At 39.1% G+C, this 25817-nt stretch overlaps 1 protein-coding gene across 1 annotated transcript in view; it reads left to right on the forward strand.

The window, feature by feature from the left end:
• The window catches only part of MYO1D (myosin ID), a 395320-nt gene that overhangs the window by 272061 nt on the left and 97442 nt on the right, over positions 1-25817 (forward strand). Inside the window, exon 21 of the mRNA XM_072644957.1 lies at positions 8564-8718. Coding sequence (XP_072501058.1) covers positions 8564-8718 — 155 coding nt within the window. The remainder of the gene's footprint in view (positions 1-8563; positions 8719-25817) is intronic.

Here is a 25817-nt window from a genome sequence, read left to right on the forward strand (position 1 = left end):
AAGCATTTATTAAGCACCAACAACCTGCCTGACTCTATGCTAAGTACTGGAGATACAAAGAGGAAAAAAAGAAAGAAAGAAACCATCCTCACTCTCAAGGAAATTACTTTCCATCCAGGAAAACAATCTAATCCAATAAACATTTATTAAGTGCTCTTATATTTATTAGTTATTATTAGGTATTTATTTATTAAGGTACTAGGCACCGTACTAAGCACTAGGGATACAATTAATAAAATGAATGCCCTCAAGGAGTTCACAGTCTAATAGGGGAACAAACACCCCGCACAGCAGCATCTTGTTCCATGGAGTTGAAACCAGGTATGTGTGTGTGTTTGTCCTTCATTGCCAAAACGACTATGCCATCAGAGAAATGATGACATGACTTGCACTTGACTTGTTTTGAGTGAGGGAGGGTTGTACAAGATCACTAGCCTCACTTCCCCTCCAGAGCCATCTGAATCAGTGACCAGATATTCCTCAGGATGACTGGAGATGACCCAGGATGCACTGGGAGACCTAGTAAGTTTAGTAAGTTGTTTAAGGAAGATAAAGGATTCTCTCCATCCATTGTTCAAAAGGTATTTGTCCAGTATAAATTCTCTGAAGCAGCAACATGGAGCTGAAACCAGGTAGGGCAGCAGATGAAGGGCAGAGGGAGCCCAAAGACATCCACTTTCTGTCCTCTATAAAAGGAAGGCTTTGGGGAAGAATTTGGTCCTCCACCCTCTAGCCCTCTAATCAACAGTATGGACATATATAATTATGTACAAAAATATATATAAAAATAAACATATGGTAGTTAAATACAAAGTATCTTGGGAGGAGGACCCTGGGAGTTGAGGAGATCAAGAAAGGCATTGTACATATGGTGTTACTTTAACAGCGTCTTGATGGAAGTTAGAGATTCCATAAGATGAAGTTGAGGAGGGAATGAATTCAAGACATGGGGGACAGCCCTGAAAAGACACAGGCACAGAAGATGAAAATCTCTCTGAAAAGAAAAAATATATAAATATGCAATAGAAAAAAAAATAGCTCTCTAAAAATAGCTACCCTTTATATTTTCCCGTATTTCCTTCATTTTGAATAGATCTTTTTAAAATTCATTTTTATCATTACTTAGATCTGTCATTTTCCTTATTGTTCTCCTCTTCCTAATTTTCCCATAATATGTTACCTTTACTACCATATATTCTATTTGGGAAGGCAACATTTTTCAAAATTCTAGGTGACAACTTTAAGATATGTTATTTCCTAGGCCATTAAGAAAACTATTAAAAAGACAAAGAAGTTGAAGGAATAAGTACAGGAAAAGAGGAAACAATCATTGCCTTTTTTTTCCACAAATATAATGGTTTACTTAGGGAACCCTAGAGATTCAACTAAAATATAATTGAAACAATTAATAACGTTAGTCAGATAGCAGGATATAAAGTTAAACATTGAAAAAACATCAGATTTTCTGCCTATTACCAACAAAATACACCAGGAAGAGATAGAAAAGAAATTCCATTATTGCTACTAAATGAATAAAATAAAGCAAGACAGAGTCATAGCAAAATTCATCTGCTAAAATGAAAAGAGTTGAAGAATCTCAAAGAAAATAAGTGATAAGGAAAGAGGCCTTGCCACTGCCTTACCTCACCCTATACTATAATGCAAAAGAACATCAAAACCACTTGATACTGATTTTTAAAAAAGTAAAAACGTTGATCAGTGGAGCAAGTATATTAGAACCCAAAACAATCAGATGTTAAAATAGTGTTCAGTAAACTGATAGACTGGGGTTAACTACTAAGGTAAACTTGACAAAAACTGGTAGGAAAATTGGAAAGGAACCTGACAGAAATAAGACTTAAAACTTAAACCAGCATCTCACACCACATAGAACTGTAAGCTCCAAATGGAAATAAAAGGTCATGTCATAAACATTTTAGAAGGATAGAGATACATCTCACAGCTATGGATAATGGAAAAGTTCTTGACCAAACTAGAGATTGAAATAATGTCAGGAGTTCAGTTTTGGACAAATTAGTTTCCAGGGGGTATTGAACTTCCAGACAGAAATGCCCAGTGGGTAGTTGGAAGTTGGACTGGATCTCAAGAGAAAGGTCAGGGCTGGATATAAAGCTGAGTCTTCTCCATGAAGCTGTGGGAGTAGATGTGATTACCAAGAAAAAGCTTAGAGAAAGAGGAACTGAGGGCTGAAGACAATATCCTCCTCAAGGATCTGGGAAGAGAAACCAGCAAAAGAGGGGGAGGAATGGACAGAAAAGTGCAAGGAGAAATAGAGATAGCATGGCATTATAGAAGACATGTGACAATTCAGTAAAAAAGAAGTTGATCAATAATGTTACAATGCAGAGAATCAAGGTGAATAGTAACTGAGAAAAGACTATGAATTTTTTAAAGTCACTGATGACCTTTGAAAGAACATTTTTTTCTTAGAGCGCTTCATAAAACCAGATTATATGGAGTTGAGCAAATAGGTGGGAGGAAATGAAGTCCAAAAGAGGCTGCTTACTAAATAACTTAAAGAATAAGAGAAGAGAATGTAAACCCAACCAACTTATAAATACCTTGCTTGCTAAAACTCTGTTGGAATAAATGACCAGTTGCACATTGCTTACCCATTCTCCACCCATCAACACCATCCTATAAAGCAAAGAAACTGTCCTGGGCAAACAGTACCACCTGGTGGCCAGTATAAAGAGCCATTTGACCCAACATTTCTTCCCCACCACCTCCTTTCTTTCCTCTTTAATGATCTCACATGAACTTTATACTGCATTCCCCTGTCTTTCCTCTCTCTTTCAACTCCATAGAACTATTAATTTTGTCTCAGACAATCCTACTTTTATGAATATGTGTATCTTATTTTATCTCATTTCTTTTGGTCTGTCTTCCAATTCTTGTCTAGTTATGTTAAGAAAATTTATTTATCTCCCTCATACTCTTATCTTATTTGTAGGCCCCAAAATGACCATAACCATATCTAATAAGAATGACACTGGTGATGTATCTGTATCCAGAAAAATAAAAGGAATAGAGTAAGTTTTGAAATGAAATTACATACTAAAGAACTCATTGAATCATGAGATCTTAAAGTTGGAAAGGATTTTGGGGACTGTCTAATCCAAACTTTAGCCAAATCATGATACCAGCTACATTATGCCCACCAAGGGGTCATCCAGACTGTGCTCATAGACCTCCAGTAGTAGGGAGATCAGTACCAAAGTCTGCCTATTCAATTTTTGGACAGTTCTAAATGTTAGGAAGTTTTTCCCTGTGTTGATGAAAGTCTACCTTCCTCGAACCCATCAGTCATCGTTCCTCCCTTTAGTCAAACAAAACTAATCTAATCCCTCTTCCATGATGCAACCTTTCAGATTTTTGAAAACCCTTATTTCTCCCTGCCCTCAAGTTTTGCCTTACCTGGACTAAACATGCTCAGTTGATGCAGTTGTTCATTATATAGCATAATTCCAAGTCCCTAAACCTGTTCCAGCTTTCCAATCTCCCTTCTGTAGTTTATATCTAGGACTAAACACAGTATTCTTGAGTAAACACCTCATTCACTTTAGACTTCATGCTTCTGTTAGAAGATCACAGTAGCTTTTCTGGCTGCCACATAATTTTGCTAGTTTATGTTGAGTTTCCAGTCAACTAAAACACCCCATTCTCTTCACATGAACTGCTTTCCAGCCATGTTTCTTCCATGCTATACTTGTACAGTTCACTCTTTGAACCCATATTCAGGCCTTTATATTTATTCCTATCAGATTTCTTAATAGGTTCAGCCTTTCTCCTAGCCTGTTGAGACCCTTCAGAATCTCAAATCTCTCTCTTCTAGATTTGTGTGATGAATGGATTTTTATAACGATGCCTTCATTTGACTTTTTAATGTTGAGTGGGTCTGAAAACTGAGTCCTGCAGCACTCCACAGAAGACCTCCTTTCAGGTTGATATTAATCCAGCCATCACTGCCTTTAGTTCTCAGCTAGTCTTAAACTCTTCTAAGTATACTATAATCCATCTTGTTCACAGGAACAGATATGCGAAGCTTTGCCAGATACCTTATTGAAATCCCCGACTATGAGTGATGGTGCTATGTCAAAGATATTCCTATTAAAGAAATTATTTACTTTTTTGTTTTAATTTTTATTTTCAATTCTAAATTCTTTCCCTCTTTCCATCTCCCCCATCCAATGAGAAGTCAAGAAATGCAATACCCATTGTACATATGAAGTCATACAAAACATTTTTCCACATTAGCTCTATTGCAAAAAAAGAAACAAAGACAAAGGAAATATACGTGCTTCAATCTGCGCTGTTCTTAAATCTGTTCATCAATTCTCTCATCATGAGTCCTTTGGAGAAATAAATTGTTCTTCTCTAAGTTGGTGTCTCATTACAGTTACCTCTTCCCTTTCAAAGGAAACTGCCCTGAAACTGGTGGGGGTTTTTATGTATTTTAGAATAATTACTAGGTATCAAAATCAATTGCTTTTTTTTTAATGAATGAGACATTTTTCCCTTTCTCTAATTCCATAGATCACCTCCCACAATCCATTTTCTTAAACATCACAGATAGTGGTTCAGTAATCCCACCCACTTTTTTCATTAAGCCTGCAAGTCACTCAGGGTTTGGACCAGGCAATTATAACTCACTGAAGGTCGCTTTTACCTTTGTTTTCAATATCCAAGTAGCTATTTCTGTTCTGTCCTTACCAGTTTGAAGATAATTCACTTTGGGTAGAGAAAACAGACGTAAAAGAGGAGTTGAGTAGTTTTGTCTTCTCAACATTGTCTGTTATTATTATCCCTTCTCCCGTAAACATTATATGTATCTAGTCCTTGACTTTCTTCGTCCTCCAACTTGGATTTCTAAAAGGCCCTTTTTTTGCTGCCTTTAGAATAGATGGAAAGCCTCCACTCACACTAGGTTTCTTTCCTGAAGTCATTCTTACAAAGGCTTGCTGCTTTTTTGTGCTCAGGTTTCAATGCCTCCTTCCAGCTCCTTTATATATACAATGGAACAGCACTCAGTAAAGCCTTTGAAAGTACTTGGTTATCTTTACAGTCTTCATTCATTTTCAGTGTTTTTTTATTTTCACTTCAACAAACAGTGAGCCAATCGATCAATAAACATTTATTAAATACCTACTCTGTTCCAGGCGCTGTACTTGCACACTGGAGATTCAAGGATCAATATTGTTTTATATCAACATTCATTGCAGATGTAAGATATTTCAGTCACCTCAGGGATTAAATATACCTAACGAGGTCATTTGTTGTTCAGTCTAATTCTTCATGACCCGATTCGGGATTTTCTTGGCAAAGATACTGAAGGGGTTTGCCATTTCTTTCTCCAGCTCAAGGAAATAGACAAACAGGGTTAAGGGACTTACCCAGGGTCACATAGCTAATAAGTGTCTGAAGCAGCATTTGAATTCAGAAGATGAGTCTTCCTGACTCTAGGCCTAATGCTCTGCTCTATCCACTTAGCTACCTAACGGGGTAATATGGGCAGTCAGTTGACATTATATTTAGACAGTATGGTATAGTAAAAATGATACAACTTGGAGTCAAAAACAAGGGTTTGAATTCACTTAAACTTTCTGAGTCTTTTTCCCTCCTCTCTTAAGTAAGGATAATAAATTATATTTAAACTCCTTTCCCCAGTGGAGATCAAATGAAATATTATGTATGCAAAAACTCTTAAAGCCCAGTATAAATGTGTCTAGAATGTCTTCCCTTCTCCCTTCCCCCTCCTCCCATGACTCTGCTTTTCAAATCCTACCCATCTGTTGAGGCTTAGCCCAAATGTCATTTCTTCCATGAAGGGTTATCTGATTCCCTCCATTTGGAAGCAATCGCTGCCTCTTTGGAGCTCATGTAGATAATTCTTTGTATCCCTTATGTGCCCTTATTATATTTCATATCAGTTATTTCTAAACTTGACCTTGTCCCCTTCTGTCAGTGTTTTGCACATTTTAATTGTGAAAATTGATTTTGTTGAATAGTCCTTTGGAGCATCCTCTGGAAGACTCCCCTTGACCGCATTTCTCCATTTCTAGTCTTCTTGCATTTAATGCTTCTGGAGCCAAAACTCCCAGGATTTGTAATTTTGTTTTATAAGATTTTTTTATAAGATTTTCATCAAACATCTTGGTGAAATGTTTTTAATAAGCTCAGTTTCTAATGTCATGTATAAAATTGCCAGTTGAGAATAGATAGGACAGACACTGAACTTAACAGAAAATACTATATCGTTTCAATTAGATTACATTTTAAATCATTTGAAAGAAGCCATTCCTGAGAAGGTAGGCACTTCATTTCAACAATAATTAAGCACCTGTACTTAGAGGACTCTCTGCTAGAGGAAGTACTGTCAGAGAGACAAAGTATAGAGAAAACAGAGCCCCTGCCCTCATGGAGAATATCATGTAGCAGTAAACTATATCTAGAACTTCAGGTTATGCTGGAGTGGTTCACCATTTCCTGCTCCAGATGAGGAAACTGAGGTGAATAGGATTAAGTGATTTGCCCAGGGTCACAGAGTAAGTGTCTGAGGTCAGATTTCAGCTCACAAAGATGAGTCTTCCTGACTCCAGGCCCAACACTCTCTCTATCCACTGCACTACCTAGCTGCCCCTAACAAGGTAATATGGGCAGCCAGTTTACATGATACTGAGGCAGTGTGGTGTAGTAGAAACAATGCATATATACCTAGGTTTAAGAGTCTTTCTCTTCTCCTTGAATACCTATCGTCCACCTCTCTGTGAACCTGTGTTTAAACCTCATTTCCTATGAGGAGATGTCTCTTCATTGTTAGATTCTCCTGTGCCCAGTTTTTAACTACTTTTCTCCGTATTTATAGCATGGGATAGTAGAAAAGGCACTGAACTTGGCAAGCTGTCCTAGATTCAAATCCTAGCTCTGCTGTTTATTATCTGTGAGATTTTAGACAAACGTGTGAACATTTTGGGGCTTCACCTGTGGTTTCATCTCAAAGTCTATGATGCTGTGATTCTCCCTTCCATTCATGTGCTTTTCCAGCTAGCAAAAGTATGCTTCCTGCATCTCTCTTCTGTCTCTACAGCTGGATTATAAACTCCTTAAAGGCTTTTCTTCCAGACTATCAAAAGGAATCCAGGGTCCTTAAACCCGATTGCAGTAGAATTGATTTTCTTTGTAATCCTGTGTATTTTATTTTATGCATTTTAAAACATTCTTCTGAGAAGGGATTGATAGACTTCCAAAAGGGTCCCGTTCCACCTCCATCCCCCCTTCCCGCACATACACTTCTTATATTCTGTAGAACAGAGAGAATCCATCATTATTGACCTACTAGAGTGACCAGAAGGTGGCACTTCTGTGTTCTCTGCAGTAGACAAGTAAGACACATTTGGAGAGACCACTCTGCAAATCTGTTTTATTTTACAGAGAAGACTTTCAGAACAAGGAAACCCTATTTGTCCAGTGGGCAACAAGTTGCCACAGTGGATAGAGCGTTGGACTTGGGATCAGGAAGACTCATCTTTGTGAATTCAAATGCAGCCTCAGATTCTTATTAGCTGTGTGACCCTGGGCTAGTCACTTAACCCTGTATGCCTCAATTTCCTCTTCTGTAAAATGAGCTGAAGAAGGAAATGGCAAACCACTACATTATCGGTACCAAGAAATCCTCAAATGGAGTCAAGGAAGGCAGACACAACTAAAACAGCCCAACAACAACAAAATTTCCCAGTCATTGGTTTATACTTTTGGTTACAGACAGGAAGCTTGATAAATTCTTTAAGAAGATTCCACAAGCTTCACTATTCTAGATGTTTAATAACTGTGTTTGTAAGAAGTACTTCGTAAGGTCTGACATAAATCTCCTGATTTTTCCTCCTGCAATTTAAGTTCATCTTTCTGCAAATGAAAAGGCTATGATTACCACCACAAATAACAAATCTTTTTGCATTCTGTAAAATTTGTAAGGATCCCTTCCTTTTCTCCAGACTAAATAAGCCATTTTCCATTAGCATTTCACAGATGCTAATTTATAACTATTTTCATTTTTCTCAATCCTCCAGGGATTCTCCATAGGTTATTGCCTAATGGTGGAACCCTGGAACTAAACTTGGTCTTTATAAGTATTTAACTATTGTTATTTGTGATACCTCATAGTTCATGATAATAAATTCTAAGTAATAATCTTCAAAAATGATAAAGACAGTAGTAGGTTTGCATGAACACAACCAAATTCATTGAGAGAAATATGTTGTATTCATCTGGCACCTAAATCCTCACCTTGTGTTCTGAAAGTGTTGAAATTTACAATGGAAGGCACAAGTTGTAGATGGTTGTGAAGATGTAAGCCTCAGGTATGTTTTAATGGAATAGTTTCAGCATAAACAATAAAAGACCAAAAAAGCCCAATTGTCCTCTTCTAGAAAAGATCTCTGGGTTGCTTCTAATCACAAGTGGACAGAAGAACTACCAAATATAATAAGTATGTGGATCACATGTTTGAAAACAAGCCTTATAATATTTTTAACTCTCTTTGCAGTTGACAGGGTTGAGTGTCTCCAATGGAAAGGACCAGCTTGTGGTTTTCCATACAAAAGACAACAAAGACCTCATTGTCTGCCTTTTCAGCAAACAGCCAACCAATGAGAGTAGAATTGGTGAACTCGTTGGGGTTCTGGCAAATCATTTCAAGAGGTGAGTTTTGACTTTATTCCAGAAAACAAACTAAGAGAGCTGAAATCTTTCATTGTAAATATTGGTGAACTTACATTATGCCATTTTAATTTTGTCTGATAATTTTCTTCCCTAAAGAGAGCCTATTTAATGTAACCAAGTTCTCCACATAGAATACTTTGATTAAAGCTTGGTTTGATTTCAAGATTAGGAATTGTTCCCAGGTCTTTCCTCCTCCAGTATAGTCAATAATGAAATATCACACTTAAGTAAAATCTCTTTCCTGTTAATCCGCATATAATGAAATCTAGCAGATAGCAAAAATACTTGAGAATTCTACTATTAATACCCAATTAAGCCATCCCTTCTGCTTTATTCAATTGGTGTCTCTAAGTACAAAAGAATTAGGAGGTACTGTTGCTGCCTGCTGGTGAGAGACTACAGATTTAAAGCACCTTATGAATCTTGTTTTGTTTTGTTTTTAAGTAAAACTATAATGTAGTATAACTTTAATATCTAAATGATGAGGAGAATGGAAATCAGATTAAGGGAGGGAAAGGCATGGTCAGCAAATTGTCTTCAGTGGAATGGAGTAGTTATGGTAAGGACTTACATGAAATAAGGCAACCTTTTGGCAAAGGGCCTTGAATACTAGACTGAGCAATTTGGTTTTGGTAGAAAAAGCCATAAATAATCACTGCACGCTCTTGGGGCTCAAGATATGATGTGAAATCTGTGTTTAAGGAAGGTTGTTCTGGCATTAAAAGGGAGAAGAAAGTGGTGGTTCTTACAGTTATCCTAATATGAGGCAATAAAAGGCTTGGAGTTGGGGTTGTGATTGTGAAAATAGGTGGGAGGGAATGAATCTGAAAAAAAGAGAATGGAGGAAAGATTATGCAATTAAACTGCAAGTAGGGATTTAGTACATACCATAAGTTGGCAGCTAGGTGGTGCTGCAGTGGATAGAGTCCTTGGTCCAGAGTCAGAAAGACTCGTCTTCAGGAGGTCAAATTCAGCCTCAGACATCTACTAACTGTGTGACCCTGGGCAAGTCTCTTAACCCTGTTTGCTTGATTATGGGTATGAAATAAAAGAGAGAAAATCCTAGATTGTAAAAATATTTTGACTGCGAATAAGGATAATATGGGGTGGAGCCTGGGCTTGTGATTTCATTGATGTAGAGAGGGTGCAGGATGAGGCACCTTCTCTGCAACTTATAGATGCACCAAGAGGTCCAGTGACTTGCCCAGGGTGACAAAGCTAGTGTGAGTCAGAGGGAAGCCTTGGGCTCGGGTCTCTTTGGCTCCCAGGCCAACTTTGTCTCCATTACACTATCCTGGCTCTGGATTATGTTGATGACAATCTTTTCCTGGAACTCCTGTTCATATCCTGCAGAACAGAATAGCACAGAGCTTGCCAGTACTGGATTAGATGATGTCCAAGAAGCTCAAAGATCTGAGTAACTGACCCTGTCTGCAGTGTTGCTGACAACATTCTCTATTCCTAAGGCTGCTTGTAAAATTTAAATGTTCATTGTAAATGTGTGGTTTTGACTTGTGCACATTAACCTTGTGTTTTGGGGGCTTAGAGGGTAAAGAGAGGACAGGTAAGAAATGAGAGGTCTGGAGGGAGAAAAAGAAGGAAAACCTGATGTAGACAGCAGATCCTGAGTTACATAAGATTGTTATATAATTTAGATAGCCTAAAAAAAATCTTACAGTTGTTAGGATGGATGAAGCTATCACCTAGCAGTACAAAAGAATCTCAGCATTGCTAGGGAAGAATTACAGAGGGATTTTATTTCATAGCCGTGAAATGAACCTACTTTCCTTCTAATTGCAATAGGTATCAGATATTGATTTCTTACATTATTCATTAATTTATTGTATACATGTAGGAAGGGAGGCAAAATTCAAGGCCTAGCTATGAAATAAATTGCTTGGTCTTAGGAACTCACTCAAAATCTAGGGGTCTTCATTTTTTGTCATGGACCTCCCCCACTTTGGCAGTCTGAATCTTTTTTCAGAAAAATGGTTTCTAAAGCATAAAGTAAAACGCATAGGATTACAAAGGAAATTAATTATATTGAAAACATAGTTATCCAAGTATTTTTTTAATTAAGTTCACAGATCCTAGGTTAGGGACCTCTGCTTAAGGCAATTGAATGGTATACGAGAAATCATAATGAGAACATCTTAAAAATATTATTTGTAGGCCAGAATTTTAAAGTTCATTTTTTCTTATGCAACCTATCCACAAGTTGGGATTTAATAACAATTTTAGTAAGAAGATACATACCACAAGGTGGTAGCTAGGTGGCACACTGGATAGAGTGCCTGACCTACAGTCAGGAAGACTCATCTTCCTGAGTTCAAATCCAGCCTCAGACACTTCCTAGTTGTGTGACCCTGGGCAAATCACTTAACCCTATTGGCTTCAGTTCCTCATCTGTAAAAAAAATGAACTGAAGATGGAAAGAGCAAACCCCTTCAGGATCTTTACCAAGAAAATCCCAAAAGGAATCTTGAAAAGTTGGTCACAAAGAGTCAGACATGACTGAAACAGCTGAACAATGAAATACCGAAATCCTATTGACATTGCAAAATCTAGTACAGCAAACATACATGTTAAATATCATCTTTGCTTCATGGATTCCATTCATTTATGTAAAAGGATTAAGAGATTTGGTTCTTTCCCACTGTGCTATGTAATTATACTTCACTGTCACTAAATATTATTCTTGAGACACGTTAATCAGCAAGTCTGTCCCGACTCTTTTATCAGTCATTATTATCTTTAAAAAATTAAGTAAACTTGTCCAGGTGAGGATTTCAAAAGATGTTTTTGGTTTCTTAAAGTTGAGAATTCAGAGCTTCAGCATGAAATCGCAATTCTTAACCCATTATACCATTTGTCCTCCCAGTATGTACTAAATGGGTTTTCATCAGTTGTCATTCTAAAGATTCTGTCTACTCTTCCAACCAAACTTTTCTGGTCTCATGAAACTTCATATTAAAACCCAATCTTTGAGGAAGTCAGTAAGTAGAGAAGTACTTAGAATGATGGATAGAGAACTGGTCCTCACATCAGGAATATCTGTATTGACACATTCTGGCTTGGACAGCTAAGGTGGCCCAATGGATAGAACACTGAGCCTTCAGTCAGAAAGATCCAAGTTCAAATCTGGTCTCAGATACTTCCTAGCTGGGTGACCTTGGGCAAGTCACTTAATGCCTGTTTGCCTCAGTTTCCACAGGTATAAAGTGGAGATGATAATAGCACCTAACTCCCAGGATTGTTGTCAGGATCAAATGGGAAAATAACTGTACCATGCATAGTACAGTACCCAACCTATTATTATATTATTACATATAGATGTTATAATTATTAAATCACTTATAATAATTATGATATTGTTATTAATATTATTATCCCTTGTCAAGTCACTTAGCCCCTCAATCCTCACAAGTTGCTAAGAGTGTAAGCTACAGTGATCCATTCCCACAGAGGAAAGTTTGTTATACCAGTGAAATCCCAGGTCCAGTCTATAAAAAGGAGGGAAGGAGGAGAATTAGATAAATAGTCAATTCCTTCTTCTTCCTAAATGATATTTCCTGAACTGCTCAGGATACTTTACTGCCATTTTATGATGTCTTCATTAACTTGGATTTTTCAATAAAAAGTTGATTCAGATGTCATTCGTTTGGAACCAGGTGCTCAGTTGCCTGACTCAGCGTTGTTCATTTCCCCATATAAATGTTTAGAGTATATTTATGGATGGAAGTCAGTCAGGTCATCGTATGGCATTAAACTGTAAAATCCAGTCCTGTTTAAGTTTTTCAGCATTTTCATGGAATCAGATGTGTTTTAAACCAGAGAAGCATAAGATCACAGACTCAGAGCTGAAAAGGACCTTAGAAATCATCAGCTCTAACCCCCTCATTTTGCCTTTGAGGCAAACAGAGTTCAAGTGACTTGCTGAAGGTTACACAGCTATTAAGCATCCGAGGCAGGATTTGAATTCAGGTCTTCCTAGCTTCAAACCTAATTGTCTTCACTATACCATCTAGCTGCATCAATATTTAACTGATTATTTATCAGAGACAGAAAATAGATAGTAATTATAAGAGAGGCATTAGAAAAAGTGAGTAGACCATTTAAAATATTATTTCTCACCCAGCCAGCATAAATGATAAAAACAGAGGAAAGCTATTGAACCTAAGGGTCTTTAAGGAAAATAACCCCAGGACCCAGAACACTGTGCTTTTTGTGATGGGCTGTAGGGCTTGGCAAAGATGCCACTCTGGTGAGTCCTAGGAAGGGAGTACAAGAGTGAGGACCAAGCTGTCACACTGGGGCCTTTAGAGAATTCCTTTTAGGCAGGCGTAAGTGATGCCATTTTTGTTTTACAAAGTTCAAGCAAGAAGCCCCAAGTCTGCCAAGTCTAGGCCTTGTTGGCTAGCTTCAGAACCACAAGCTTGTGAGCCTCTCTGTCTCAGAGAATAATGATGTTCTCTCTCTGTACATATCTTTGGGATGGAAACTTAGATACATACTGGCTCCCTGGGACATGTGTGGAGATTTTTAAATTCATAAATTTTGGAGCATTCCTGGTTGTATAGAATGGAAATTCCATAGTCTTCATAGGGTTTATGAGAAGAATGTCAAGATGAAAGATGTGATTTAGGGCTGTGGTTAAGTGAAAATTACATAACCCAACATATATGTGTGTACATGCATGTATATGTATACACATACATACACACATCTACATGTGTGTAGGTTTTTTGGTTTGGAGTGTGTTTGTTTTGTTAATTGGGGGCCTCCGGTTACATTTGTCTACCTGCAGGTTTCTGCTTTGGGGCAGAGAGGGTGGTCAACTTCACTGTTGTGTCAGCCTATCAACTTCCACGGGGTTTTAACGTGGCTCTATATAAAGCAGATTCTTTCATTTATCTTCTTTTAATTCATGGAAAATTGAAGAGCAGAGAGGCAAGATGAGTCCTCTAGTCACAAAAATCATTTCCTAAGAGAGATGAGAGCAGAATGCTAGAGAAGTACTTTATCTTTCAGATCAACTTCCCAATGAGAAAGTTATGGTTCATTGACCAAGGATGACATGAGGTACAGAGTCAAAATAAATTGATTGGAGATAGACCAGGGGTCACAGCCTCAAGGAAATAAGTATGTGCAGTTATAAGGACAAATTAGAACGGGAAGTAGACAGGCAAATTCTCAGTGGAGTTATAGAAGGAAAAAATGAAGGTGAAAAAAGGGGGTGTGGTATTTACTAAAAGAAGATGTTGCTTACCCTTCCTGTCCTCCTTCCCCAAGAATGAAAATGCTTGAAAACTGCTGTTTCTAGAATGCTTTATCTCAGATAGACAGGCCCCAGTACTTTGGTGCCTCAAATAGTAAATTCCCTGGGAATTAATCTTTTTTATACAAAATCAGCCATGTTGAGAGGGGAGGGAGACCGAAAAAAAAAAGAGATAAAGGAGGGAGGACAGGGAGGAGAAGAAGGTAGAAGAGAGAAACTGAAACAGAGAGAAAGGAAAGGGGAGAAGAGAAGGAGAGAAAGAAAGATGTATCATGAATGATGGAAAGCAGACTGCTTGCCTTTGTAACGGCATGACAGAAATACTTCAATGAGAAGTTTCTGTTTAATTCCATCGGAAGTTTAGACCTGGCCAGTTTTGAAGCTGTCCTGTTCCCAATCCAAACTTTCTGGCCTTCTTAAGCCTCTAGGAGCTCAATGCCTTTCCCTCTATTCACTGCCAATCCTCAGTTAAAACCAGAAAGAATTTAGAAACCAGTCACTTCTACTGACTGATGGCAATTTAACACTCCAAAGAAACTCATACTCCCTCACATTTTACTTTAGCTTCACTTTTTCCCTGTTAGGCTTTTTATCTGGAACTGTGCTATAAAAGGTTTTTCCCGTTTCCCTTTTCTTGATGGAAGTAGAATTGCAAATATCAGCAATTAACCATTTGAGGGAAACAGGAGGTGGCCCTGAAGTCACACTGAGCTGCCATGGTCGGCCCACTTTTCCCTTCTTTCCCTCTCCCCTAAACAGAAGGACCTCTTCTTCCTGAAAATAATCTGTGGAAATACTGATGGTGGTGATGATGGTGGTGGTAGTGATGGTGGTGGTGGTGGTGGTAGTGATGGTGGTGGTGGTGGTGGTGGTGATGATGATGATGGTGGTGGTCATGATGGTGGTGGTGGTGGTGATGATGATGGTGATGGTCGTGATGATGGTGGTGGTGATGATGGTGGTAATGAGAGTGGTGATGGTCGTGATGATGGTGGTGGTGATGATGGTGGTAATGAGGATGGTGGTGATGGTGATGACGGTGGTGGTCATGATGGTGGTGGTGGTGGTGGTGGTGATGATGATGGTGGTGGTGGTGGTGATGGTGGTAATGAGGGTGGTGGTGGTGATGACGGTGGTGATGAGGATGAGGATGGATTTTTTTCATTCTTTTAACTTTGTTTTATTGTTTCTTTTTATTAATGTATTTATTTTTAGTTTTCAACATTCACTTTTATAAAATTTTGAGTTCTGAATTTTTCCTCCTCTGTCCTCTCCTCCTTCCTCAAGATGGCATGTGATCTGATATAGGCTATGTAGAGTCATATTAAACATTTCCACATTAGACATATTATAAAAGAAGAGATGATTATGATTATGAAGTCTTTAACCTGTTTCCATCTTTTTCTAGCATCTAGTAACAATCCTGTAGGAAAGATCTGCCTTCTAGACCTTACACACACACACACACACACACACACACACACACACACACACACACACACACACACACACACACACACACACACACACACCCCTCTCTATCTGTCACCAGTGTCTATTATCCACTGGCCCTGCCCCCAAGGAATCTCAGCTGCAGCTTTTATGTGTCCTGGCACATTTGATTCTATTTTAGTTCATGTTTGATATTTCTAATATAATAATCTCTTTGTCACTCCACTGTGTGGCTTTATTTCTCTTACGTTATTTCTACCTCTGATTACAATCAAAATCTTCTGAGAAACCATCACGTCCTTGGAAGGTGTCCTCATCAATGGCAGTATTTCTGTGTCTTCGTAAATTTAGTCTTCCTGAATGGCCCTGCCTTTCTGCTAATTACATTTGCTATACCACAGCTTCTGGTGTGTAAATAAAACGTGTGTGTGTGTGTGTGTGTGTGTGTGTGTGTGTGTGTGTGTGAGTGAGAGAGAGAGAGAGGCAAGCAGGCAGAGAGAGACAGAGACATGGACCCCATTAGTCAATTGGTTCCAACTTGTATATAGAGACTTAGACCCCATTGGCCATATGATGGAACCTTCTCAGAATAAGGTTTTTAAATGCACAAAACAAAATATAGAGGATTAAAAAGGAAACTAATTAAATTGAAATGCAGTGATCAAAATATTAAAATAAAAAATTCATGGAGGTTCAGAAACCCTACAGTAAGTAGTGCTTTCTAAATCTACATATAAATATACGTTTTAAGGTTTTTTGTTTTGTTTTTTTTTGAACAAAATGCTTTGCAAATATATAATAAAGGTCAGGGAAACCCAGTGCATTTGGGAAGTCTGACAAGCAGTCTGCAAGTTGGGAGGTGGTTGTGAAGGAATGCTACTGGGCTGGGGCTAGGACCAGGTTGCCTTGGGGTAAAGAGGTTGCTGTGTAAATAAAAGGCATGATTATTCTTATTATTATATTATTATTATCTTTTTCCAGTTGGGAAAGTAGAAAAAGTCAAAGAGCATTCTTAAATGAATGGTATATCTTATAACATGTGAGTACTGTGACGTGCAATCTCTTGAAATCCTGTAGCCCATGGTTCCCTGCTGGGTATGGCATAAACACAAGATGAGGTTTCCTTTCTATGGCCTGTGTGCCAGCTGTTTGTTAGATGTGTTTGCTTTACAGAGGTTATAAATACTGCTGATTTAGCTCTTGGTTGGTTTCTCACCCTGAGCAGCAGCTACCTGCTGTTTAGAAGCCTTTCTGCCCACTAGTAAACAGATGGTCTCAAGTTGGCTGCCCTGACTATGGATTCACCATCAACTCGGCAAATATTAAGCTCTCAAAGGACCCATCTGCCTTAAGCAGCTGTCCAGGCATTTGCCTGTCTATATGTTGGGAGTCTCAGCATCACACCAATCTCAAGCATAGAAATTTCTTATTTTTCCTCTTCTATTCTCATGGAAGGGAGCCAGGAAGTCAGTGCCATCTGCCTCTTGTTTTTCACATTCAATATCTTTAATATGTGCTTAATTAAAGGAGGAGAGAGAGTACAGTCACTGAATTTAGGCTGGAAATTTGACCTATTTCTCTATCATTGGTTTCTCGAGCTTAGGGATCACTTTGCTTGTGGGATTTTTAAGATCTCCTGTAAAAAGAGGAACAAAGTCAGACAAAAATTCATCACACCAGCCTCTCAGGCTAGGTTGGCGCCAAGAAGGATAAAGAGGGAGTTGACAGGAAGAATGAGAAAAAAGGAAAGCAAAGATCAGAAAGACAGAGAGAGACAGAGACAGAGAGACAGAGACAGAAAGTGGGGGGGGGGGGGGAGAAAAACACAGGAGGAAGGAAGCAAAAGGTTGCCAAACCCCTTTATCCCAGGGCAACCTGGTCCTAGCCCCAGCCCAGTAGCATTCCTTCACAACCACCTCCCAACTTGCAGACTGCCTATCAGACTTCCCAAATGCACTGACCTTTATTATATATTTGCAAAGCATTTTGTTCAAAAAAACAAAACAAAGCAAAAAACCTTAAAACATATATTTATATGTAGATTTGGAAAGCACTAATTACTGTAGGGTTTCTGAACCTAGAGTCCATGAATTTTTTATTTTAATATCTTGATCACTGTATTTCAATATAATTAGTTTTCTTTTTAATCCTCTATATTTTGTTTTGTGCATTCAAAAACCTTATTCTGAGAAGGTTCCATCATATGGCCAATGGGGTCTAAGTCTCTGTACACAGGTTGGAACCAATTGGCCAATGGGGTCCATCTCTTTCTCTCTGTCTCTCTCACACACACACACACACACACACACACACACACACACACACACACACACACACACACATTAAGAATTCCTGACTTGTAATCAGTGGCTATTATTATTCCCCTGATCTGAATTTACCTGTTTTATCCTATTTGTCCCAGGGTCAAGAGAGTAAAAAGCATGAACTTGCTCCCCCCCTATTTTGCATCCTGTAGTGTCCCAATATTTTGCATACAATGGGTGTGAAAATGCACATGTGCACATTGTTCTTTGATCTGTGGCCACAGCTGCTGTTTACAGACTCCGTTGGTGATTTTGATTCTCCTTCTTGTGAGGGTAATCAACCTCAAACCATTACTAACAACAGCCACCCAATTCCTGATTCTTACATGTTGGATTCTGTCAATCCAGTGATTGGTCAACCCAGGTAAGGCCTTGTGCTAGGCACCGCATGGCGTACAAAGATTAATAAGAATTGGTCTCTGCTCCCAAGAAGCTTACAACCTAGTTAAGGAGATGAAGGGGAAACACACAAAATGTTAAATGACAATACTGAGGACCAAGAGATGTCACAAGAGGACATGTGATCAAAGCTGGCAGCTGCGCCACATGGTGGGCAGCTGTTCTTTCTTACAGCATTTGTAGGGCCTTCTCTCTGAGTTGGTTATTCCAGTCCCCGAAACAAAGCTGTTTCAATAGCCACTGCTCTTCTTATGGTAAAATCAGACTGAGGTAAACATATTAGCAAGCAGCAAGTCACACTAAGCTGAGGGTAGGCACTGAGGATGTGCCAGTGGTAGGGACGGTTAACAATGGTAGCGTAAGTGGAAATGGCATCAGACTTTGGAAGGATACAGTTGTTCATGTAAATGTCTATCTGTGAGGGATGAAGGCTGGTGAAAAGCAGCATGCTTACTAGTCAGAAAACCTGCACTCCAGTCCTGTCTACTGCTCAGGGATGTAACTTCAAGGAAGACACTTAAATCAACCCTCCCTCAAACCCCTCCTCTGAACCCCTTCCCCAGACCTTGGTCCCCTCATTTATGAAATGAGAGGGTCAGACTAAACTCTAATGCTCCTTCAAGTTCTTGAATGGTTCATTTATGCCAAGCAAGTAGACATTTGTCAAACACTCATAGACTCTGAAAATTCTGCCTTTGATGGCACAGACAGCTGAGCAAATTTAATTCAGCAAATATTTTTTGAGTATTCACACTATAGCTAGCCTGGTGCATAAAAAAAATTAATAATGATTACAAACTTTGTCTCTGTTCTCCAGAAGCTTACAATTTTAAATTTAAAAAACAATGTCAATCTTCAATAAACTGTTAATTGGAACACAATCCAGTTCCATAATATATGGCGTGATGATAAAGTCATCAGGGTCCAATCCCAGCAGTCTGTCACTCTTAGGACAAATATTTTGACTAGCATTGGCCCTAAAGTCCCACGTCTTTCCTCTCTAATCCCTTCTTGGCACCTTTCCTAGCACTCTCCTCTACCAGGATGCCCTGAGAATCTCTACCCCAATCCTGATTATAGATTTGAATGAGTATGATATTTAGGCAAGGGCTTTACTCATAGGGAAAGAGCAAATTCACAAACAATGTAGGTGATTTTTTTAAAGCATTAGCAAAGTATCTTCCTGGTAGCTAAGTGGACAGCCCTTGTTTCCTAGATCTAAGGCAATTTCCCTAGATTGTATTTCACTCTTATTGTCAGCAGCCACAAGTTTCTGGGCACATGTTCTTCTTCTACCTAGCTAGCAGGGTATATCTCTCTTCCAGGACACTGGGGGCCATGGCTCCATCAGGTTCCAGGTTCCTAGTTTTACCCAATTCATGGGCATATAATCAGACCTATCCCTCACCAATCAAGATTGGCCACTGACACTAGCTTAACGCCAGCATTGTACCCACAGACAACATGTGTTCAGTAGGCGATGACAGAAACATGTTCAATACCAAGGTTGATACAGCGCATCACCTACTGCATACCAAAAATTCACAGATAAAAACTACCTGGAACCAGGCCTTCATGTTTCTTCCCAGCCATCTCTACCCAATGCCATCATTCCTATCTTCCCCCATCCCCAACCTTGTGCTCAGAATGCCAGGCTCTGATAGAGAAACCTCCACCTTGTCTTTCCCAAAAAATTGCAAGCCTCTCCTCAGTGGTCTCCGCCATGCCCCTGCATGCATATACCTTACCTCACCCTTTCCCAGCTCCCTCTTTTGTGTAAGCTACTTGAGGGACTGTCTTGTTGATTGTTCAGTACTTATGTGTGCCACTGTGTCTGACACGTAATAATATTCTGTCAAGTCAGAGAGCAAAAGGAAAATAGAAAGAATCTATTGATCATCCCCTCGAAAGAAATTCCACAATGGAAACTCACAAGAACGTTACGGCCAAAATCCAAAGCCTTCAGTCAAAGTAAAAATACTGCAAACATCCAGAAAGAAAGAATTCAAGCACCAAAAAGTCACAATCAAGATCACATACAACTTAGTAGCCACCACTTTAAAGGAGCAGAGAGCTGGGAATATAATCCAAAAGGCAAAAGATAATGACTTACAGCCAAGAATAGTTTTACCCAGCAAGACTAAGTATAATCATATGAACCTTTAATGAAATAAGGACTTCCAGTGTGCCTGATGAAAAGCCAGAGCTGTGGAGAAATTATAAAGCTCAAAACAGAAATTAAAAGAAATATAAAAAGGAAAACATACATGAATAATCGTAAGGGACTAAGTAAGGATAAACTGTTTCCATTCTAATATAGGGAGATGATATATGTGTCCCCCCCCCCCCCAAATCCTATCATCATCAGGGATCATAGTCTAATTTGACAGAAGACCTGTAAATGGGTCCGATATGTCTTGATGGTCTTTAAATAAAAATAGAGAGTAAAAGAGACTTATACTGGGGCTGGGGCAAGAGAGGAAGGGAAAAGAAGGTTAAGTAAAATCACTTTACATAATCAGGATTCACAGATCTGTGCAAATAAGGAAGAAGGGTGTGAGCAGTTGAAACTGGAACCTCAATCTCATCTGAACTGGTCAGAGGAAAGAATGTGTATTCATAATTGGGTACAGAACTGTATTTCACTCAACAGGAAAATAGGGGGGAAAGGAGAGAAGGGAAAATTTCAAGGAGAGTAGATTAAGGGAGTCCTGAGTGAATCAGACTCTGGCTAAGAATGTACAAAAATATTTATAGCTCTTTTGGGGTGGCAAAGAATGGAAATCTGAGGGGATAATGATCAATTAGAGAATAGCTAATTAGTTATGGAATATAAACATGATGGAATATTATTGTACCATAAGAAATAAAGAAGACTAGAATATCAGAGAACCGTGAGAAGATTTGTATAAACTTGTATGATGCAAAGTGAGGTGAACAGAATCAGAAGAACAATTTATATAATAACAACAATAATGTAAAAACCAACAACTCTGAAAACTTAGGAACTTGATTCAATATAATGACCAAACACAACTCTAGAAAACTGATGCTGAAACCTGTTACTCACCTCCTGACAGAGCGGTGATTCAGAATGCAGAATGAGACATATACATATATACATACTTTTTTCTTTTTTTTCCCTTTTGGACATAACCTATGAAGAAATTTGTTTTGCTTGATTGTACGTGCTTGTAATGAGGGAGGGGGGTGTTTTTCTTTCATTATCAATTGGAAGGGGGAATGGGAGGGAGAGAAAGCAAATTTTTGCTGATTGAAGAAAATAAAATTAATTTTTAAAAATATTCCAGTTAGCATAGCAATTAGAGAAAATTCAGATTAAAACAATTCTAAGGTTCTACCTCATACTCATTAGATTGATGAAGATGACCAAAAAAACCCCATTCGCAATAGTTAAGTAAATTTAAATAATAATAAATATTGTACCAAGGGGCAGCTAGGTGGATAGAGTCCTGGGTTTGAAATCAGGAAGATTCATCTTCGTGAGTTCAGATGAAGACTCAGATACTTACTGGCTATGTGACTTGGGGCAAATCACTTAATCCTGTTTGCTTCAGTTTCCTCATCTGTACAATGAGCTAAAGAAGGAAATGGCAAACCACTCTAGAACCCTTGTTGAGAAACCCCAGATGGGGGTGACAAAAAGTCAGACACAACAAAAATACCCGAGCAACAAGTATTATACCATGTGAACAAACACTTGACTGGTCAGTTCCCTTACACCACAATGTAAAAATTTTAAATTAGAAGTAAAATGTCCTCCAACGTTTCTTAAAGGACAACTGTTTTTACACAATCATAAAAAACTTCACTTTTTTTTCATAAAGATTGTTGTACAGAGCAAATAAACTTGTTCCGCAGGTGGGCTTGAATGTCCATCCTCAGAGCCTTCAGGTTGGAACAATTTGTAATCACTCACCTTTTCAGAGCTTCTTATCAATAGAAGTGTAGTGCCTAAAAAAGTAGATTACTTGAAAAACAACAGAACCTCAGCACCAGGCTTGATAATGGCATGTCTTCAAGGGGAAGTCACCTGGTTGGGGGTACATAATGAGTCTTCACTAAACAATCATATTCCCACCCTTGTTTATTCTCTTTGAAAATTCTTTTCCCTGTAGAGGAAGTGTTAAATCTCTTTTGCATTTTCAGCTTAACATACTTGTAGAAGTCTTGTTTACTCCCTTGTTTGAGAGGACTTGTCAAAATCACGAGCAAGCTGGTCTGTCTCTGTGCTTTAAAAGGTGCCATGAGCTTGGTTTGGAGTCTTTATTGTTGGGTGTTGTGTTTTTTTTGTTTGAGTAAAAGTACAGTCATATTTTAAGGCAAAAAAGTCACTTTTTTCAGATTAAAAAAGTAAACCAGCTTTTTAAAGGATAGCTCTTACAGATATTCCTGAAAAGGAGAGTTGCTACCTAATATAATATCAGTAATGCATTTGCATCACACTTTCCATTTAAAAAGCATGGCCCTATGCATTATTCTGCTTGATTCCCATGGCAACTCTTGTATCTGTTTTGTACATCCTTATGATGTACATAGCATCTCCTTTCACTGGATTGTAAGCTCCTGGAGAGCAGACTGTTTTTCATTTCTGTCCCTGTATCCCCAGTGCCTAGCGCTGTTAAGCACTTAATAAATGCTCAGTGATTGATTCATTGATCAATTGATTAAGAGTTATGCAGGCCGATGATATTATCATCATGAGATATAATGCAATTGAGTGACTTGGACTAGATCCATCATACAACTGTGTGATGTCAAAGTGGCACAGCTGGACTAAACTTTTAAGTCTCCTGTTCACTGCCCTCCCCTTCTACTAGGCTGCTTCTTGATTTGGAAACCATAAGTATCCATAACCAATTCCTCTTCAAAATGCTGCTTTTTTCCCCCTCACTAAAATCAGAGCCCTGAATTTGAACTAATTGTTCATTCTCCTAAATTCACTTATGTCTAAGAGCCATGAAAATAGAATGTAGCGGCTCAAAGGGGTACAGATCCGAGCAGGCTTTAGGGACGGGATCTCCAGCGGCGGCACAAGCCCCCCCACCCACAGGTGACGAGGGTCAGTGGGAGAGTCTCTTTGGTGGGTCGAGAGGGGAGTGGGGTGCCCCCATGGCTCGGCCCCCCCCCCGGAGATAGAAGCTGAGAGGCGGCTGCAGACAGGGGCTCCCCAAGCGGGCGGGAGCCTGGATCCATTGTGGAAGGTCTGTACATAAACCCCCTGAGGGAACTGGGCCTGAGAGGTGGCCCTGCCCCCATCTGAGCACCTGAACTTAATCTCACACTGAATAGCAGCCCTGCCCCCGCCAAAAGCCCTAAGGCGGGAAGCAGCATTTGAATCTCAGTCCCCAAACGCTGGCTGGGAGGACCAGGAGGCGAGGTGGGTGTGAGGAGAATATTCAGAGATCAAGTCACTGGCTGGGGAGAATGCCCAGAAAAGGGAAAAGAAATAAAACTATTGAAGGGTACTTTATCGGAGAAAAGACACCTCCTCCCTTCCTTTCTGATGAGGAAGAACAATGCTTACCATCAGGCAAAGACACAGAAATCAAGGATTCTGTGTCCCAGCCCACCCAATGGGCTCAGGCCATGGAAGAACTCAAAAAGAATTTTGAAAGTCAAGTTGGAGAGGTGGAGGAAAAACTGGGAAGAGAAATGAGAGGGATGAAAGAGAAGCATGAAAGGCAGATCAGCTCCCTGCTAAAGGAGAACCAAAAAAATGTTGAAGAAATTAACACCTTGAAAACTAGCCTAACTCAATTGGCAAAAGAGGTTCAAAAGGCCAATGAGGAGAAGAATGCTTTCAAAAGCAGAATTAGCCAAATGGAAAAGGAGATTCAAAAGCTCACTGAAGAAAATAGATCTTTCAAAACTGGAATGGTACAGATGGACGCTAAGGACTTTATGAGAAAGATATCACAGAACATAGCGTGAAGATTCGAAAAATGGAAGATAATGTGAAATATCTTATTGGAAAAGCAACTGACCTGGAAAATAGAATCAGGAGAGACAATGTAAAAATTCTGGGACTACCTGAAAACCATGATCAAGAGAAGAGCCTAGACATCATCTTCCATGAAATTATCAAGGAAAACTGCCCTGAGATTCTAGTACCAGAGGGCAAAATAAATATTCAAGGAATCCGCAGAACACCGCATGAAAGAGATCCAAAAAGAGAAACTCCTAGGAACATTGTGGCCAAATTCCAGAACTCCCAGGTGAAAGAGAAAATATTGCAAGCAGCTAGAAAGAAACAATTCAAGTATTTTGGAAATACAATCAGGATAACACAAGATCTAGCACCCTCTACATTAAGGGATTGAAGGGAATGGAATAGGATATTCCAGAAGTCAAAGGAACTAGGACTAAAACCAAGAATCACCTACCCAGCAAAACTGAGTATAATACTTCAGGAGAAAAAATGGTCTTTCAATGAAATAGAGGATTTTCAAATTTTCTTGATGAAAAGACCAGAGCTGAAAAGAAAATTTGACTTTCTAACACAAGAATGAAGAGAACCATGAAAAGGTGAACAGCAAAGAGAAGTCATAAGGGACTTACTAAAGTTGAACTGTTTACATTCCTACATGGAAAGACAATATTTGTAACTCTTGAAACATTTCAGTATCTGGATACTGGGTGGGAGTACACACACACACACACATGCACACACGCACACATACATAGAGACAGAGTGCACAGAGTGAATTGAAGAGGATGGGATCATATCTTAAAAAAAAAAATGAAATCAAGCAGTGAGAGAGAAATATTGGGAGGAGAAAGGGAGAAGTTGAATGGGGCAAATTATCTCTCATAAAAGAGGCAAGCAAAAGACTTATTAGTGGAGGGATAAAGAGGGGAGGCAAGAGAAAAACATGAGGTCTACTCTCATCACATTCCACTAAAGGAAAGAATAAAATGCACATTCATTTTGATAGGAAAACCTATCTCATAATACAGGAGAGTGGGGGACAGGGGCACAAGCAGGGTGGGGGGGGGGAGGATGGAGGGGAGGACATGGGGAGGAGAATGCAATCCGAGGTTGACACTCATGGGGAGGGAAAGGATCATAAGAGAATAGAAGTAATGGGGGTCAGGATAGGATGGAGGGAAATATAATTAGTCCTATACAACACAACTAGTATGGAAATCTTTTGCAAAACTACACAGATTTGGCCTATATTGAATTGCGTGCCTTCCAAAGGGAAGGGGTGGGGAGGGAGGGAGCTAAAGAAGTTGGAACTCAAAGTGTTAGGATCAAAAGTAATGTTCTTACCACTGGGTAACAAGAAATACAGGTTAAGGGGTCAAGAAAGCTATCTGGCCCTACAGGACAAAAGAGAAGATGGAGACAAGGGCAGAGAGGGAGGATAGAAGAGAGAGCAGATTGGTCACAGGGGCAATTAGAATGCTTGGGTTTGGGGGGGGAGGGGATAAAAGGGGAGAAAATTTGTAACCCAAAATGTTGTGAAAATTAAAAAAAAAAAAAAAGGAAAATAGAATGTACACAGCAAGAAAGTCGCTATCCCATTTGGGCAATATTTTTGTTGTCCTGCAAGATCCTTGGTTCTTTCAGATACATCCAGGATAAATATAAAATCCTC

This window comes from Notamacropus eugenii, chromosome 2 (genome assembly GCF_028372415.1).
Source record: "Notamacropus eugenii isolate mMacEug1 chromosome 2, mMacEug1.pri_v2, whole genome shotgun sequence".
Lineage (NCBI taxonomy): Eukaryota > Metazoa > Chordata > Mammalia > Diprotodontia > Macropodidae > Notamacropus > Notamacropus eugenii.